A 19,862-nucleotide genomic window follows, 5' to 3' on the forward strand; every position below is an offset into this window, starting at 1 on the left:
CGATTTTGATTTTTCTAGAATCTAGATTTTGATCATGTGGCTTTATTTACATTTGATAATTCAACTCCACGAATAATATATGATATAAAATTAGTTCTAATTGAATTAAAATAAATTTTAAATTTATTAAAATTATTAATATTGTTTAAATATTCATAACAATAAATTTAAATTATTTTTCAGTGAGTACTTATCATATATTCCTTTGAAGGAAAATGATTACGAGGTTATGTATTCTATTGTTAATATAAAATATTTTAATATAAACGTTTTAATTTAATAAAAAAACTTGTAATTTTTATATTTAAAGTTTATATAAAAACAATAAGAATACTAAATAATGTTTCAATATATTGTTTTTTAATATTTGTATCTTTTTATTTTCATACAGTATACGTTACATCTATAGTTTTAAAAAATTTGTTATGATGGTTCGTTTTCAAACTATGACACCACAAGAATATAAAACAAATCATCGAAATTTCAAGATAATTTATGGTTTTTATCCTACACCTTTTGGAAATTGTTTAATTGGCATTACTAGTACTGATAATGCTATTATATATCTAGGATTTATCGATAAAAGTAACGAAGAAGCGTTAGCTGAATTAAAAAGCAATTGGCCTTTTTCTGAATTGATTAAGAACATTGGAAATGAAATAAATCAAATTATAAAAAAAATCTTTTTCGAACAAATATCCACAAATGATTCTATTTTGGTTCTTATGAAGGGTACAGAATTTCAAATAAAAGTTTGGGAGGCTTTGATGCTTATATCAGATGGTACAACTGTTACTTACGAACAGATTGCGCAAAATATAGGTAAACCAAAAGCTGTACGTGCTGTTGGAAATGCGATAATGAAAAATTATATTGCATATTTGGTGCCATGTCATCGTGTAGTAGGAAAATCTGGTAGTAATAAATATAAATGGGGAACAAAACGTAAAGAAGATCTTTTGATACATGAACGTAAATATATAAACATTTGAATTTTTATATATTTATATGTATTATACTTTATTAGTTTATTATTTTAAACTATGTACTTTTTTTATAAGTTTTGTTATTTAATATTTATCTTGCAGAATAAGTATATAGATTTTTTTTTATATCAAAATTCTTTGGAATTTGTATATGTTATAAAATGTTAAAAAATTGTTTATTTTTATATATTAAAAATTTAATATCAAATTACAAATAATTGAAACATTATTGATTAAGTAAATAAAATATTACAAAGAAAAGTAATTATTATTTTAAAAAAATTATTTTATTATTCCTAGTATACAAATGCAAGATAAATTATATACATTTTTAAGATAATATTTAAGTTATCAAAAAATATTTTATACATACATAAATTACAATTATGTGACTAACATATTATTAATTTTATTGCATTTCTATATAATGTAATAGGAACATTATAATGTTAGGATGATCTTCAGAATTAAATAATTTTAAAAATAATATTGATTAAATATATATAAAGTTTAATTTTTATATTTGTATTCGAATAATTATTAATGTAACTTTTGTATAAAATTGTAGCATCCTTTTAATATCCTATAGTAATATACAATGTATTCTTTTACTTAATTAGCAATATACAAAATACTAATCATCACAATTTTAATAAATAAATATTGAAAGAACTTAAAATGCAGAATCATACATACTTGTGAAATTTTAATATAATTAATTTTTTTTTAATTTACAGATCTTTCAGATGCCAAATAAAAACTATAAATTTGTGACTTTTTTAAATTAAATAAAATTAATTAATATAATAATAATTGTTAAAATTAATTAATTGGCAATGAATAACATCAATAATTTGACATCTGATAGATTTATTATTAAACACACTATGACTGAAGAGGTATTATCTACATTGTAAACATTACTATATTATGAATTCTATATACTAATGAATATATATATAAAATTTTATATTTATAATATAAATATAAAAATGAGTTATAAAAGCATTTTATAAAAATCTAAATTTTCATATTTCACATTTATAAAAATCTAATTTTAGATATAAATATTTGCTTGTGTTATTTATAAAAATTGATATTAAATTTAATCCAAATATTATATAGATATTATAAAATTTATTGTTACTGATTTTTTAAAAATAATTTTAAGGACCTATTATTAAAATTAATAACTTTATATATTGTTTTAAATTTATCATTTTCAACTTTTTTGAAGTAAATTAATAAATATATATTATATTAAGAAAAAGTAATGTTAATTTTTTTCTTTTAAGTACAAATTTATGGAATATATATACGTATTTTGTTATTGATGAATCATTCTATATACTATTATTAATTCAGTCTCATTAATTGGTTAATAGTTATAATTGTATTTACTCAATTGATTTAATTGAATAATTAAAAAATGTATTAAAATCAAAAATTATTGTACATGAATTTCTTTGGAGTTTCCTAGCAAGATATAATTTTCTTTTTACTATTACTTGTATCTTACAAGGCAGTGTTTGGTGAAAATTTGATATATGAACAAAAGATGAAAGAAAGATTCATAAAAGATGCATCATTTAAAATACTTAAATATCTTTATAAATAAAGATATTTATAAGAGTGTAAATAATGAAGATATCTGGATATTATCTAGATATTTATATATTATATATTGCATTGTTTATTAATGCATCTTTCAAAACAAAGTTTTTATTACTCATATTAATATACTTGTCTATATTGGATTAAAAATATTTAAATATTTTTATATTTCTTTAATGCAGTCAATCAATAATATAATAATTTTTTAAATATATATTTCATGTATAATATTTACTTCCTCAATCATTTTTTAGTTAGTAATCTAAATAAAATTTAAAAAACTTTTATAACTTCATTTCAAGATAATAATATTTTTTTGTTCTGTATTCATTCTTGTATTCATTCATTAAATTAATTATTATTATTGGCAGTATTGATACTCAAATACATGTATAAATATTTTTAAAAAACGTAATTGCCATAATAAATACCATAAAACTATAAGATGCAGTGGCCTTGTGTGAAGCAAATGATGGAATATTGTTTCCTGATATATTAGTGGCACCTGTTATATAAAATAATCAATCTTATTGTAAATTGTATAATATAAATTACATTTTATTAATAAATATAAATAATATGATTTCTGAAACCTGAAATTCTCGATCGCGGAGTAGTGGCAATTCTCATTATTGGATTGTGAGGAATTGGTTTCATTGGTGTTGGTGCAGGACTTGGGGAATTTCCATAACATTGACCTATTTAATTATATTAAATTATTAGATGTGCATTTTTAATATTAAATACTAATTACGAATTTAAAAAATCACCCTTCTTATATAGACGCATTCCTTCCTTTCTAGGATCAATATTTCTCATACAATGATCTCCTGCTTCTTTGATATAAATTTCTTCGTCATTTACAATTAAACCAACAAAACATTCGTTAGTACTAGTATCGTTTCTCATAGTATATGTATACATTACACCTTTCTCTTCCCATTGTCCTAAGCATAAATATGCTCGTTCTGAAACAAATTTTTTTTATATGATATGGCTATTCCAATAAATATTTTAATAAATTGAAATTATCGTTGATTTTGAAAATACCTTCATAAAGTTCTCCAGACTCACAATCAGTAACTTTAAAATACATTATTTCACGAGTGTTACAATTACTACTTAATTCAGCACACATTCCTGATAAATCAGTTATCATACCCATATATTCTCCAGTAATTGGGCAAGGTGATTCTACTGCACGTTCAACGCCTAATTTTAAGAGTATTTATCTTAATATTATTATTTTATTGAAGTATAAAATTTATATATTTATTTTTTCTTTTTTTTAAATTGACTTACGTGCTTGTGTCATCCAAACAGGTTTATCTAAAGGATTGTCGCATAATGAGGGTTTATAAACTGGGCTTAAAAGTACACCTACATGAAAAATTTGTTATTTCATAAATTGAATGATTTAATTAATACTTATAAATATTTGATATAATTATCTAAAAAATAAATACCTATTGCAAATTCTAATACATTTTCACTTCGTTGCCTCATCATTAAACATACATAAGCTGCTTGTTCACTAGAAATATTTTTTTTTTAGAAATTTTAATAAAAACAAACTATTTTAATGTTCTTTTTATTTATTGTATGTTACCATTGATTTTTGGAGTAAACGATGTAGCGGCCAGTTTCTTCATTAGAATCAACGGTAATAAATGTGTAACTATTATACCCGTTAAGATCAGTGAAAGTCATAGTACCATTAACAATAAGAGATTCTTCCCATAGACCTTGTGCCCATTTTGGAAATCTAATTTAATTATTTTTTAATTAATTAAATATAATAGAAAATTATTGTAATATTACAAGATTATTAGAAATTGTTAATTAATAAATATAATATATAAAATTTTATTTATTAAAAATAATATACTAACGTTGCCACATGAGTCTTTACATAATTTGGCATCTTTTTTTGATTTGGAACTTTACTAAGAACTAGTGTTTCATATCCACTAGTGGAATTATCTAGATCTTGTGTACAACTAGAATCACTGCTGAGTGCCATGTATGTCTTTCCTTTTTTATTATCGACATGAAGTAACTAAAAAGGAAAATTTAATGAAGAAATATTTTAGAAATATCATAAAATATTATAAAATAACTTACCCCACATCTATACTGTGGTCTACCTTCATAAGTTGCACTGTTATCCATTAAAGCAAAATAAGTAGAACCATTTGGACCAGGCCAATTGCCTAAGCAATTAAATGTAAGATTTGCTAAAAACAAATGAATTATAATAAATGAATTTTTTTTAAATATATCATAAAAAAAAAAGAAAAAAAAAAGAAAATTACTATGAGATTCAAAGGTGCATCGATTAAAATTTAATCTTAAGATTGAACCATCAGGACAATTGTTAAAAGAAGATGAAAAGCTGTTACATTCAATAGTTTTATCGGATCCATTATTGAGATTATATGTAAAATGATACTGGCCAGTTATTGGACAATATTCATTTCTAATAGGAACATTTCCAATTTCTCTAGTACCTATACAAACAATGAATCATGTAAATTAAATATTATAATGAAACATAAAATATTTATAGAATTTTTTTAAATTTAAATATTTATTGCATCACTTACGATATAAAATCGATGTCGAATTTAATTTATCACAAGAAGCCAAAGCAGTAGCTTCTGAAGTGTAACATCTATTTAAATCTTCAGAGAATACTTCTATAACATTTCGTGATCTTCTTGATAATCGAAAGCATCGAATGCAGTCACCATCACCATATCTAAAAAAAACGTAAAATGATTTTAGATTACTGCTCAAACTGTTTGAAGGAGAATAATGACGAAAGCAAATTTTTTATATTATCAATTTATTAATCCAAGTAAAAATTAATTTTAATTTTGAAAAATTGAAAATTAATAAAATCGAATTATTTTCGTTTTGCAAATATAAATATTTAATGTGCGTTTTAATTATATATATATAATAGTAACAATAACTGTTACGATAATACGTAAAAATCAGAGAATCCCTAAATTTAGGAAAAAAATTAACAATATATAATTCATTTTCAGTTAAAAATTAAATAAATTAATCAATAGAATTTTTTTATTATTTTAAATTATATATCATTAGTTAAAGTAGTATTTACGGACATTTTCGTCGGAGTCTGGTTTATTTCTATCCCAGACACACTGCAGACGTCGAGGCATCTCTAAGGATATATTAAATGTGCATTAACTCACTTACGGATTTAATTATAATTTAACTTTTATAGAATTGTATTTATAAATTGATAAACTAACTGAAATAAATTTTTTAAAATTTACTTTATTTACAAATATCAATATATCAAAATAGCTTGATAATCAAAAATATTAATATTTGGAACTAAAATTTTTTTTCAATCTAAATTATGCATAATTTAAGATATTTATCACATTTTACAATACTTTATTAGTATTAATTTTAATTTTTCTTAAAATATATTAGCATAAATGTATATATATATTCAATTTTTTCTTAACATAAAAATAAATATAAAAATAAGAAAAGAAAAAGTATTATAAATAAATATATTTAATTATAAATTAAATTTATAATATACAATCTTTTTTTTTAAATATATATAATTAATTTTATTTTTTTAATATTTTTTAATTTATTCTACCCTAAGTGGCAAATTATCATTAAAATCAAGAGATAATCGAAACTGAATAAATGTTATCAGAGAACAAGACAAATCGTGACAGTTTATGATCATTCGAATTAAATTATTCGATTCGTGGACTCACCTGTCCATTAGCAACACGTTATCGCCGATCCTCCTATGGCAATAACCCCACACGGGAACAGCGTTGAACGTGATGTTGATAGTAGAATATTGAATAGGTTCGTTGCTTGTATCCTTTCCGCTCACCTGTGTCACGAACTCACCCTGAAATTCCGCGGGAAAGTAACAACCGACCATGAATAGAGGGTCGTAACCTTGAAGAGCATCGTCGCTCGTGATTACAGTTGCATCTATAAAATAAATTAAGTCAAAGTTTAATTTAAGCAAAAATTTAATTTAATCTATGTTTTTTAAAAAATTGAAAATAGAAAATTTTTGGCTTCCTTAATATCAGATTGATCTATTATAAAGGATTAAATTTTGAGATTATAAAAAATTAAGAAAGATCATAGTGTACAATTATTTATAGATAATTCATTGTATAAAAACATATCCAAAAAAAAAAAAAGAATTTAATATTGAAAACTCAAAGAATATTTCTGAGATATAAACATATAGATTAAATAATGGTGTACAGTTAAGTTCTAGAATAATTTTTCTTAATTAATCTTCACAAGATTCATTGTTTTCGCAGAATAAATCAATACAATTGAGTAGAACTGAAATAATTGTAAAATGAATTCCCATGGACGAGATCAGTTAAAGGTTATGTGAATGACCTTCAACAGGAAGGCTCAGAATTAATTTAATACAGTGTGAAAAGAGATCATAATCGATCAATTGTACAGATTGATTAAATTTTATAAAATTATTTAAATTCATATTTTTCTGATGAATACCATCAATTATTTATTGATATTCTATATTTAATTTTATTTATTCTTCAATTATTCATTTAAATACAAATTAATCGATCAATTGTTCACTTAATATTATTCAGAAGAGAAAAAAAGAAGAAATACAAAAAGAAATGCATCAATATTGTTGATATTAGCACGGTGAATAAATCGCATTCCACCTTATTGCCCACATGTCGTGTAGCTAACGATCCATGAATGGTCATTAACGTTAGCATTAAGTGGTTACGAAGGCAGGTGCTACTCTAACAGGTGGACCACCGGGGAAACTTTTCAACGGAACATAATACTATTGCTTTTTCAGTTTATTTCACTTGTTATCTATTTGCATAGAAGGATTTATTTTCTTTAATTTAAAATTTTTTTATTTTTCTAAAAGGAAATATTTTCATTGAATCTTTGTAAAAAAGAATTATATAATGATAGAATTATATAATCATATTGTTCATTATCTTAGAAAGATCTTGTACTATTTTTAGATGAGTAATGGTTATCTAATCTTCTTCGTTAGGATTTTTGTAATTAAAACTATCTCATTTCTCTAATTATAAATCTATCTTCTTTAGAGATAGATTTTCCTTTCTTTTATATTTTTTATTAATTTATTTAATCTTTATTTAGTTAGTATATTTTTTAAGATCAGTTGAAAGATTAATTAAATAAAAACAAAAAAAAAATTAAAAAAATTGATGTCTCACTATTCCTGAATAAAACATATAATCATTAATTAAAAATTTTGCATGTGATTTAATGAGATTAATTAATGATGTTCTTTTCACATATTATGCAAATCTGAATGCAACGGAAAAAATGCGTTCAGATGAGTCATTTGCTTGGCCATGCATATGAATATGACTACCAGACGGCTGCAAAACAGCCGTTCAAATTTAGACTCATGTATTTTTTTTCTCATAATTTATACACGCCCACATTTTGATATTTTCTTTATTAAATATTTCAATAAAAATATGTATTTATTTAAATGTTGTTATTATTTAATATTTGATATTCAATATTCAAAATTTAGTATTTTGAATTTCGATATTTCAGTATAATCAGTATTTAATTTACTTATTTAATATTTGGTTGTGCATGTTGTTTAAAATTTTCAGTATCGGATATTGAAAATCGATATTTAATAATTAAGATTTATTATTTGATATTTAATATTTATAATATATACATAAATAGGTATTTAATATTTAGTATGAACATTTGATAATGTAGTCGATATTTGGTATTTGATATTGAATTCTTACTATTCAGTATTTATTATTTGATATTTATTTTGTATTTAATATTTGATATTTAAATTCAAAATTAATCTCTTGACATTATGATAGAAACTTATAAATATTCTCTTTATGTGATAGCTGATATGCAGCTAATATTCAGTCATCATTTCATAATAATTACTCAATCACCGGTATTTAGTATTTTTCTAACCTAAAAATCAAGGAAAAAAGAGAAAAAATATCGAATGGAGATATGGTTAACTTCAGTTCACCGTGATATAACAATGAAAGAACAGCTTAGCTCCATTTCTATAAGCGAATATAACAAAAGAGAGTCCGTGAATAACGACGGTCACGTTGGACTCTATTTAGCTTGGCGAACTCGTAGAGAAGAAGGTGCGCCGACACCATGGCATGGGATCGACGGCGTTATGAATCCTCGCCGGGATTTGGTTCTCAGGAACCTGAGACCACAGAGTTTAGTCGTATATAATGCACAGAGAAGAACGCGACAAGCATCGCGAGAAGGAATGTGAGGAACAAGCTGCTTTGCTAAGGTATTACGCCCCTCCTTCATTCCGGAGCACATACGTATATACGGTCACAACTGTCTATACACATTGTCTCTTTTTCCTTTTCACCCAAGAATTCATCTCGTTCCTGTATATCGTATCCAATTTTCTTTCTATTTGTCTTAATTCGAGTTTTTTCCATTGATCAGCTATATATTATACTATCGAAAGAACGATAGTTCGATCATCAATATTTAATTCAATATTTAATATTTGAGTGTAAAAATATTTTTTAATATAATTATATGAACTTTGAGAAAAATATATAATAGATAAAAGAAAAAAAAAAAAGAAACCTTTGAAAGCGCTTATCGTTCTTCAATATCCTTTAAAATTGTTGAAATTTCTCTCCCCTTTGATCTTGATTAGGGCTCGGTTTTTACCTTTCACGTGAGTACCTACGTTGCCTCGTTGCCACGTAGTTTACCTTCGTAAACCGGAAACATGCTATTAGCCAGGATTCTTGTTTTACCATGATCACGTGTTCTTTTATAATTGATGCTTTTTGTGTTCATCAACCTTTCTTTTTTTCCTTCGCGACTTGCATGCGTTTGAATGAGAAAGTATGCGAAAGAATAGCAGGATAACACGACGGATCCGAAACAGGTTGTTTAATTGCATCAACCAATGCTCGTCGATGTGTAACTTGCTCGTTTCAGTCCTCGAGTTTCTATTTTCATAAACCGTTGCCTCCTTATTCGGATATTCATCAACTTTTATGACTTGTGCATGTATTTTAGAAACTTTCATTTTACCGGTCTAAAATTAACAATTATAATGTAAACGGAACTTTATGAACTGTTTTTATATATGACTTACACTCGTTTCGAAAAATCTTAACAAAAAATTTAAGAAATTACAAAATGAATTTTATTAAAAAATTTTATTAATTATATTAAAGAAAAATGTATTGAATATTATGTTTGTAAAAATTAAAAATTACATTATACAATACATACAAAAATTATCTTTTTTATCTTTATATTTTTTTCGATCATTTTGTTTTAATAATAAAATCATTTTTCTTATAGAAATACTATTTGTTGCATGTAGTATGAATGATATATATAATATAAAAATTTTGTGATTATATATAAATGTAATATTGTAATAATAATAATATTTTTTTTTTAAATTTGCAATGGTGGTTAATGGTGATAAAATTTTTTTTTGGAACTCTTCAATTAAATTAATAATAAATGTTCAATATATTTTATTATTATATATTACGAGTAACATAATATTTGTTTCAAAACTTATTTTCCAATATTTTTGAAGATTGTAATTATAATAATCATTTAACGAAAAAAAATATGTTACGCGAAAATACAACAAGCAAGTTTTTTTTTTATCTATTGAATAACTAGACGATCGATTGCAACGAGGTATAACATGTGGCTTCACGCTTTCTGAAGTTGATCTACGAGGTGAAAATTGTAAAGAAGAACGAGGTCTTTCGTTTCCTTTCAGAAAGCATTAATACATTAAATTATTACATATACGGGTATATGATATTTTTATGAAACAATCGTGCAAATGTCATATATATTTTTTTATAAAATCAAAAAGTGAAAAAATATCTCATATTTTATAAAATTTTTTAACTTATAACTATTAAATCCACTTAAAATTATGAAAAAAATTTCAAAAAAAAAATCAAATCATTATTAAATTGTAAATATAAAAATGTTACCAGAAGTCCATGTTGAAAGTTGATATTCTTTAAAGTGCAACCATGAATTAAATTTTTTTCTATCATGAAAGATCTCGAAAAAGTTTCGCCGGAAATTCATCCTCCCAAATGATCTCACTCTTACTCCTTTTTTCTCATAAAGTCTGTACGAACAGAATCGTTCGATGACCGTTAAAAGATTTTAATCGTGCAATAACGTCTGGTATGATGTACCAAGAAAATCGCCAATGATCCACATCCGGTGGTCCATCGTTGCGTTTGCTTTCTTCCCTTCTTTTTCGAGGTCAATGTGCTTGCAAAAAGTGACCTTGTACGATCCTGATGGGATGCTCTCCTTCGAGTCAGGATCGAGGCCCACTTTGTACACCATCTGGCTCGACTGGCAAGATAGTTATGGTTGCCTCATCATCCTTAATACGAAATAACCGCTGGCTGATACAGTGTCTAATTCTAGTTGTTGCTTTTGCTTTTTATAATGAAGTCTTGAATTTTTTTTAATGCATTCATCTTGAGAATCGTTCTTCTTTTTTTATTTTTGCTTATAGAACTATAAATATTAGTTTATAGTGTCTGTGATTTATGATATTAATAAAAATTTTAAAAAATTTAGAATCACTAAATATATTCTATGACAAATTAAACTAATAATATATTTTTGTGGAATTAAACAAATTTTAACTATTTTTTATAGTTCTCAAAAAATATTTTGCAAATTTTTAATTTATATATTATTCTACATTGTAAAATAATGTAAAAAAATCCATTTTATATTTCTACACTTTTTTTTGGAAAAGTTATTGAAGTTTAAAATTTTTATACTTTTTACATAAAATTAATTATTTTGAAAAGCTAATTAAAGAACTAGTCAAAAATGATTTTATATTAAAGAGGTAATGACATAACGGAATAATAATCTCTGTTATAAAACTCAAAGTTCATTTGAACGATTCTAAAATATAATTGATTATCTATTATCGACACATTTAATTCATAGTTCTTTTTAACAAGTAGAATCATTAACAAGACGGACATGTTCGAAAGTGGGGGTAAAGGGAATTAGCCAATACCAATTTTCTCTCGACAAACGCGAGCAGAATTGTTATTCTACGTCCAGTCAAGTCTTTTTCTAAATATAATCGGCCGGTTTCCGGTCGTGCAGCAGCACCAGACGAGAAGTCGAAAACTATAAATACTTGTCCAGTGGTACATGCACAACTGCAGGAAATCGTGTCTTCTTACATACATTCAACAATCCCTCTTTGTTGATGAATGAACGATTGTTCTAACATTTTTCTGTGAATCTTATTAACTTGTAAGTATTTACTAGATAGTTCAATAAACTAACGGGTGAATTTTTTAAAAATAATTTGTGTCATCAATATTTTTTTTCTTCTATTAAATATGGACATCTTTTGAAAACTAAAAAAAAAAAAAAGAATAATTAAAAATATTAAGAAAATTAAAAATAATAAAAAATTGAAAAATATAATAGAAAATAATAAAAAATAAATAGATGAATAAAAAATATTTAAAATTTTTAAAAATTAATAATAGATGATTTTGAAAATTGAAAAAAAAGAATAATAAATGTGAGACAAAATCTAGGAAACGAATATTATATATATAAAAAATATAAACTTTTTAAATTAAATTCTTTTCGATTTCAATATTTCTAATTAATTCTTTTACAAGTTCAAAATTTTACTTACTTTTCAAAATTTATTTAAAAATTAAAATAATTAAATAGTTCCATATAAACATGCATAATATGTAATAACCAGATGCCGTCTAGACTGGTTATTAGAAACCCTGCGGGCAGGATGTTCGTTCTTATACTTAAGGAAGAAGAAATCCATCAAATATAGAATACTTTCGCCTTCCTTTTTCCGTTCTTGGTATACAACTTACAGTCATGGTCTTGTTAACGAACTGCCAAGAATGCATTGGAAAGAGATCCAGATAACATCGTTTTACATTATCGAATGCACTGCTTGGAAATATCGATTCTCGGCTATCTTTCAATTACAGCGTTAATTAACGCTAAATAGCATCAAACATATAGTGTTATAATTCATAGAATTAATTGCTCAAAGTTACAAAGATCTGTAATGTATACCATCATTATTTTATTTAATTGTAAATTTTATTAATTTTTTTTTTCTATCAGATTTGATATTAAAACATTTTTAAGATTTAAAACATTTAGAGACGTTTTTTACATTTATTAAAGATCAAGAATAGTTTCTTTATTTATTTTAATTTATATAAAAATTTTTCGCAATTTAAAGAAATGCTTTCTCTTATTTTATATAGAACAAAAGATAGAATTACACAAAGAATGATTCTTATCTAAATCTTTGTTTCCGTTCGGATCAAAAGAAACGCTCAACGAAAGAAAAAAAGAAAAATTATTGAGAAATATCTAAATATAAACTTGGCAAACTGATGAAGAGTTCGTTGAACATTCAAAAAACTTCAAACATGCCAATGTACATGTATATGCCAATGTACATGTCAAAATATCATTTTATTCATCTTAATCACAACGAAACTCATCATTTTTATTGAAATAATATATCAATAATATAATACATTTAAATATCTTGCAATATGAATTTTTTATCGATTCCTATATTTGATATTATTTAGAAATACGTATCTTAAAAAATATTAGCGATAACGTTAGAAACAATTTAAGTAAGCATTTGTTTTGCACAGGTTAGGATACCTTTTTTAATCTTAATTTCATTTTAATTTTTATTTTACTTATTTCAAAGTTATAAGAACTTGTTTCTAAGTTTTTATTCAAATTTTTTCTTTTTCACTAATATTAATATCATTAATTATAAATATATTTTAATAAAATAAAAGAATAAGAATGAAAATCGAAATGAAAACGAATTCACAGATAATTTTGAAATTGCACAGAGAAGTTGCTTGACAGGGCAGTTAACCTAAATTTATTTCGATATAATAACACACTTCAAACTTTTCTCCATCCAAGCTTCCCGGACCACCCAGCATGAAATTTTACGACATCACGTTATTACACGTTAATTTTCACTCGATGAAGATTACATGATATGCGCGTACATTTGGCATAGTTGTAACTACAATGTAAACATGAAGTGCAATCGTATTTTATACGATAATACGATAATATCGTATAAGATATCGATTATACTAATTTTCGATTGATCGAACTTTCGATTATTTGTACATTTATTCGATTTGGATTTTATTCGATATGATACTTCTTTTATTAATGTTTTTGTTTATATAAATTTTTTTAAGTTAAATATGTATTTATAAGTAAAAATTTCGAATTTTGATACATTAATATTATTTATTAAATTTTATTCTATTGTCAAATTGAAATATTTGAGAAAGATTTTATCATTTTCTTCTTATTTTCTTTTTTTTTTTTTAATAATAATTTCAAAAGAATGTTATTAATTATCAAAAACTCATTATTTTATATTATTTTTTAAGATATATATATAACATTTTTGGAAAGAAGAGATTAGAATTGTAATAATTGTAATATAGAATTGTAATATTTAAAATATCGATATCTCGATTTAAAATCTCGTTTTAAGTGTTTAAAAACATTTTTAAAATTTATTAAAATTTTACATATTTTTTCTTGAATCATTCAAGCGTAAAAACGGGTAAATTCACGCGAAAAACGAAAAACGAAAAAATGATGCAACGAAAAGCCGGATATTTAAAGTCCATCTGTCTCGTCGTTAAAATGTCGTGACACGTGGTCGCACCTGGTTGTCGTCGAAAGAGGCAGTCAAAATGCCATGTGACTCAACACTGACAGGAGGCAGAAAAAGCTTGAGATCGCAGTAGATAGAAGCCTGTGAGAATAAAGAGGAAAGAAGCATCAAAAATGCAGAACATTGTTAAAGAATATCCGGCTATATTCGACATATGTCCGAAACATTGGCTCTAGTTCGAACACGATGGAATCATCAAAATATTTGAAGGTATATAACTTCTTTAGGAGATATAGCAACTAAATAATTCATTCTAAAATTATAATTATATTTTTTTGGAATTTAGTAACATTTGAATAATAGATATTTAAAATATATTTTTTTTTGTTTTAAAAATCGATATATTTTTTTTATTATTGTTAGAATATATTAAAATATTAGTAAAATATCTTTTGATGACATAATACATAACCAATAATATCCAATAATTGATATATACATGATTTTGATGAAATTTATATATATTATTTTTTTCTTTATTTTTATAATTTACATTTTTTTTTAGAAATATCTCAATTTTTTAAGTTCAAAATAATTTTATTAAAAATCGATTCTCGTTTCACTATAATTCGGAAACCAATTTTTAATTCGTGATAATTTTCGCGAAGATAACCTCAAAATCTACGTATTTTTTATATCGAACATGGTAAAAAACTGAAACCATCAGGAATCAACGTGTTCCGAGGTAACGGAACGGATATCTTTCGATCTATCGCGTTCTTTTTTTGGAATGACTGTCGTGTCCCTTGGTGAATAATCGTCCAGGTACAAAGGAATATAGCTTCGATACAATAGAATTCTAACGCCCACGGAAATGATGGCGGAATCTATATTCCATAATTGGAATCTTTTGTGACACATTCCAGAATGTGTTCAGAAAAACGAATAGAATGAAAGACGAATTTAAATTTTTTCTAATATCTAAATTCCGTTACTATACTCAATCCGTTTTTTGATTTTACAAAAATTATGCAAATATTATTTTTTGATCTCTGAATAATATTTATTATTTTATAACTTAAATAAAAGGGATTTATGACAAAATTTTTCAGAAAAATTTGTTTTTTATTATCATAAATATTATATGAATATTGTTCTTTCTATTATTTAATTGAATTTATATCAATATTTAAATAAAAAACAAAATTATTCAAAATTAATAAATATTTAAATAAAATTTATTCTATATAAAATAGAATATATGAATGATATGTAACACACAGATATTATATTAAGAAATCAAACTGATTAATGTTATCACAAATTATTTGAAATTAAATAATCAATTTAATCATATATTTTGGCATCAATAAAATTAAATTTTAAAATAAAACATGAAGTAATTATTTTGACTTCTTTAAAAGATTATTGGATTATATTACATTTCATATGTATATATATATTCTATATTATAATCTTTGTAAAAGAAAAATAAAATAAAATATAAATATTCTTTTCATTTAAGTGTTAACATTAATTTTGATATATCTACATATAAAATGATAATGGAAAAAGATTGAAATTGATGTGATTGAATAAAAAAATAGAAGAAATGCAATTAATTATGATTCGATTCGCATTAAATGAGATGGATCGCTTTGGAATGTTAATAGATATCTACACATCACTTCCTGCCTCTCAGATACAACTTTCAAAATGTTTCTCGTTCTTATAGTTGATCTTTAATACGCATCTTAACGATTCAACAATTCATAGCTGCGATTACTCAACTCAGCCGTTAGTTATATTTAGAGACATTAATTGGAACTGCAAACCTCGATAGACACAATCGGCTATTAAAATCAGCCTCGTCAAAACATGAGTTACATGCGTGCCGCTAATTCTCATACGAAAAAGGAGACATTAGTTGAATGACTTTGCGTTAGAGATCATTCAACTTTTTATGGAAAATCCTTTGGAAACTTAATGAATCTGTAATTTTGTATAAGAATAATTTATTTTGTTTTAAATAAATCTTATTTTCAAATAGAATGTATGCACATTTGAAAAGAGATATATTTTGCTCATGTTTAAATTTTTAAGAATGTATATAGATATTTATAGATTAGAATGTTCTATTTGGAATATTTTGTTATAATGATGAACTCTGTGATACAATATAAAAATTATTGCATTTGTGATTTATGATTATTAATTTGCTTCAAATTGCAGATTTAAAATTGGGACAAGGAAGAACATTATTATTTATAATTAAAACAAATAACTTCTTATTGCAAACGATACTTATTAAAGAATTATGTGACAACATTGATATCTTTCTTATTGAACATATGTTAAAACTTTCATATATATTATAAAAACTATATTACTATCGAAATTTTATTTTTCTTGGTGAGTCATTTTTATTTAAAGATAAAAATTATAGGTATTATATTAATATCATGTTATTATATCTTATTATTAAATAAGAAAAATGCAATTCATCGCATCTTGTGGTGCAGTAGGTTATTGTTTGTAATAGATAAAAGTATTGGAAGCGAATGTTGAACTTCTGAGAACTTTCAATCTGACTGATAAGATAGTGAATTAAGTCTTGGACAAGCGAATGGAACGAACATCCGCTAATTCTTTGACAATAGGAATACAAAGATGTATATGTCACTGAAAACAAGGATCACATCTCGTAGATACTTCATGGACATCCTATAGAATACAATCATCTATCAAAATCAGCTTAGAAAATCTTAAAACGACTTTGAAGGAATTATTTGAAAAAGATTCTTTTGCATGAAAAAGACATGAATCTAAATTTTGATCTGTAAGTATACTTTTATTTTTAAATTTGAGAAAAATTGGAAAATTATTATAATTTTTAAAAAATTAAAAATAACATTCTTATCTCATCGAAATTCTTAAAAATTTTTAATCGTTTTTTAATTTTCAAAATTTAATCAAACCATTTGATTTTAGGTAAAACCGAACCTCAATTCTGATTCTTATAATTTACATATCTATCGATTACCAAAAAATTATAATCTCTTTTATTAAAAACTCCCCAAACGAAAAAGTCTATGGATGATCCAATCACGATAATACGTGATAACAAATGAACAATTATTCTGTTTCACGCAAACCTATACTGCCAAAGAGGAAACTCGTCTGACTAATCATCGTGGAAACAATCGTTAAAAGAGAAATTACCATGTAAATATTCCAAGTGACTCATAAGCATTCCTCGAGCGTGCCATGTTTCACCGTTTCCTCCACCTCCGCCTATGAAATACCAAAGGGATTTCGCAGGTTAACGAGATCATGATAATCTGCACAGCGGAATCGAATACACTGACCTGAAAATTATCGATGGATCGTGCATGGAAACGTGAATACGTGCGAATACGAAGAAATTCTCGGTAGGAGGAAAGAGAAAAAAGAAGGGATCCAAGAAAGGCACGGCAGAGTACAGGTGCCGCGCCCTGTTGAACCTCTAGTTCGACTTCTCACAGTCGATTATGTATTCATGAGTGTTTGAGAAGAAAGAAAAAGGAAAAGAAACAGTAGACATAGTTAGTCTCGTTCGATGCAAAGAAGATTCCTTTTTAGGCAAAGATGTAGATAAAAGATACACGACATCGTTGGAAGTTTGCACTAAGAGATGCAACACGGATGAGAATAGAATTGTTCTAATCTTTCTAATCTAAAAAATTAAAAAAATTAATAACATAACGGAAAAGTCTTAAAATACAAAAAGATATTTTGAAAAAAATATCCATTCATTGTAAAAAGAATTCATTTATATCATTTATTAAGTTCATTAAATAATTTTATATCTTCTATTTCTTTTTTTTTTTTTTTTTTTTTTTAATAGAATTATTAAATTTTTTTTTATTCTTTGTTTCATGAGATTTACGTATTATAAGAAATCCACATTATGACTGGACAAGCATTGTTCAAGTAATATTCTCACGACTCGAGTGTATTCTCATGATAGCTATATACCGGATAAATATAATCCGCGTCAAGACACTCGTCTAGCCTGTCCTATTCTAGCCTAGCTCAGGCATCCGCGGATTACAAGAGACTTCCGGTCTACTCTTTCTGATGGTCATTGTTGCACCGGGCAGAGAGTGTGACGACCTCGACAGCCTCGATCCGCTTTTTCGAAACCATCTTCCCTTCTCTCTGTAAGATGGATCTCTCTATTGCCATGGAATTACTCTTTTCGAAATTCGATTTAAAAATACGAACGATGACGCGAAGTCATCGAGATATCGAGAATTTTCCAATCTTTTTTAAATTGCGATCTCCTTTTGCAATAATAAACTTGCAACTATATAAGATAAGGAAATTTAAAAAAAAATTGTATTACTAGGAAATAATAGATTAATTAATGAGAGAATTATTTTGATATTATTGTAGAGTATGGTAATATAATTATGTTATATTTACTACATTATATTGTAATTATACTACAATAAGATACTACAATAAATAAAAAAAATTAAAATATATAAATGGGAGATTTATTTTACAAATAATGAATAATTTAATTTTTCATTAGGAACGTCTGTTGATAGGCAATTGGTTGAGCATCAGCGCTTGCTTATTAAATTTGGCCATCTGATAAAATCTAATCATATTCAGATATCACGATGAAGAATTTACACATTACATTATATTATGTGATAATTGGAATGAAAAGTATATTTAATATGAGAAGTTCTAAAGGAAACAATATTATAAAGTAAAAAAAAAAAAAAAAAGAAACATGTGTTACATATATCTATTTAATTAAGAATTATTAGAACCATTAAGGAATTATGTGAAATAACTGAAGAAAATGATATTACTTATAGAAGAAAAAAGAAGAAAAAAGAAAAGAAAAAAAGATTAAAAAACAAAATGAAATAGAAAAAATAATGTATTCATAAAATTTTTTTAATTTTTAATCCAAAAAAGAAGAATTCATTCGAAATTCTATAATTTTTAATCTTTACTAGACCAATGTTTAATCTTTATTAACTTCAACGTCTGAGAATTCTAAAAGAATTCTAAATATATCATTCTATAATAAATAAAATATAAAAAAAAAATATAAAAAAATATAAAAAATAAATATATGAAAAAAAAATCTGGAAAGACTAATTTACGTGACTGAAAAAAAATTCTCTATTTTTCCATTATTCATATTTTTCTAGGGACCAATCTTTTTTTTTTTTTTTTTCGTTTCGTCGTCCTAAAGTCTATCATCAGTAGTAATTTTCGAGTTCTTTCGACCGAGAATAAGAGGAATTTTGGTCGTTAATGCTTTGTTACAAAATATCGTATTCCATTGTCTTTGTTCTGTATAAACAGGGATAATCTGAGAAACTAATATGAAGAAAGATGTTTTTGCCTTATCGTTGCAAAGTATACTTGTATCTTTCTTACACTTATATTGTGAAATTTTG

General features: G+C 24.7%; 2 protein-coding genes and 2 long non-coding RNA genes across 11 annotated transcripts in view; 2 read left to right on the plus strand and 2 right to left on the minus strand.

Annotated features, from left to right (window-relative positions):
• On the plus strand, positions 1 to 2,256 carry agt (O-6-alkylguanine-DNA alkyltransferase). Of its 4 annotated transcripts, none has more exons than XM_086914822.1 (3): positions 1 to 226; positions 392 to 972; positions 1,724 to 2,256. In XM_086914822.1, the coding sequence occupies exons 1-3, from the start codon at positions 216 to 218 to the stop codon at positions 1,741 to 1,743; spliced, it is 612 nt and encodes a 203-aa protein (XP_086770948.1). In that variant the 5' UTR covers positions 1 to 215; the 3' UTR covers positions 1,744 to 2,256. The 4 variants fall into 4 exon arrangements, with proteins under 4 accessions (XP_086770948.1, XP_086770947.1, XP_031775548.1 ...); XM_086914823.1 differs by having other exon boundaries at positions 24 to 182; XM_086914821.1 differs by lacking the exon at positions 1,724 to 2,256 and having other exon boundaries at positions 392 to 1,671.
• LOC100866904 (uncharacterized) overlaps positions 1,252 to 19,862 on the minus strand; it is a 27,677-nt gene continuing 9,066 nt past the window's right edge. For 3 of the 5 annotated variants that reach the window (XM_086914818.1, XM_086914817.1, XM_086914816.1), the window contains 11 exons: positions 6,374 to 6,602; positions 5,207 to 5,361; positions 4,725 to 5,110; positions 4,493 to 4,659; positions 4,210 to 4,365; positions 4,067 to 4,134; positions 3,903 to 3,980; positions 3,651 to 3,812; positions 3,371 to 3,568; positions 3,194 to 3,298; positions 1,252 to 3,105 (listed from right to left, as the gene is read on the minus strand). In XM_086914818.1, coding sequence (XP_086770944.1) covers positions 2,981 to 3,105; positions 3,194 to 3,298; positions 3,371 to 3,568; positions 3,651 to 3,812; positions 3,903 to 3,980; positions 4,067 to 4,134; positions 4,210 to 4,365; positions 4,493 to 4,659; positions 4,725 to 5,110; positions 5,207 to 5,361; positions 6,374 to 6,602 — 1,829 coding nt within the window. In that variant the 3' untranslated portion in view covers positions 1,252 to 2,980. The remainder of the gene's footprint in view (positions 3,106 to 3,193; positions 3,299 to 3,370; positions 3,569 to 3,650; positions 3,813 to 3,902; positions 3,981 to 4,066; positions 4,135 to 4,209; positions 4,366 to 4,492; positions 4,660 to 4,724; positions 5,111 to 5,206; positions 5,362 to 6,373; positions 6,603 to 19,862) is intronic. The other 2 variants (XM_086914820.1, XM_086914819.1) reach the window with 1 other exon arrangement.
• On the minus strand, positions 10,883 to 13,824 carry LOC100868228 (uncharacterized). Its single transcript, XR_015294313.1, has 4 exons — positions 13,652 to 13,824; positions 12,578 to 12,772; positions 12,379 to 12,504; positions 10,883 to 12,088 (listed from the first exon to the last, which is right to left on the minus strand). It is a non-coding gene; the product is annotated as an uncharacterized LOC100868228 (long non-coding RNA).
• Positions 14,330 to 18,927, plus strand: LOC116415214 (uncharacterized). Its single transcript, XR_015294312.1, has 4 exons — positions 14,330 to 14,664; positions 16,627 to 16,806; positions 16,917 to 17,233; positions 17,386 to 18,927. It is a non-coding gene; the product is annotated as an uncharacterized LOC116415214 (long non-coding RNA).

Source organism: Apis florea, unplaced genomic scaffold, assembly GCF_048593485.1.
Source record: "Apis florea isolate Af1SG1 unplaced genomic scaffold, ASM4859348v1 contig_3745_pilon, whole genome shotgun sequence".
NCBI classification, from domain to species: domain Eukaryota; kingdom Metazoa; phylum Arthropoda; class Insecta; order Hymenoptera; family Apidae; genus Apis; species Apis florea.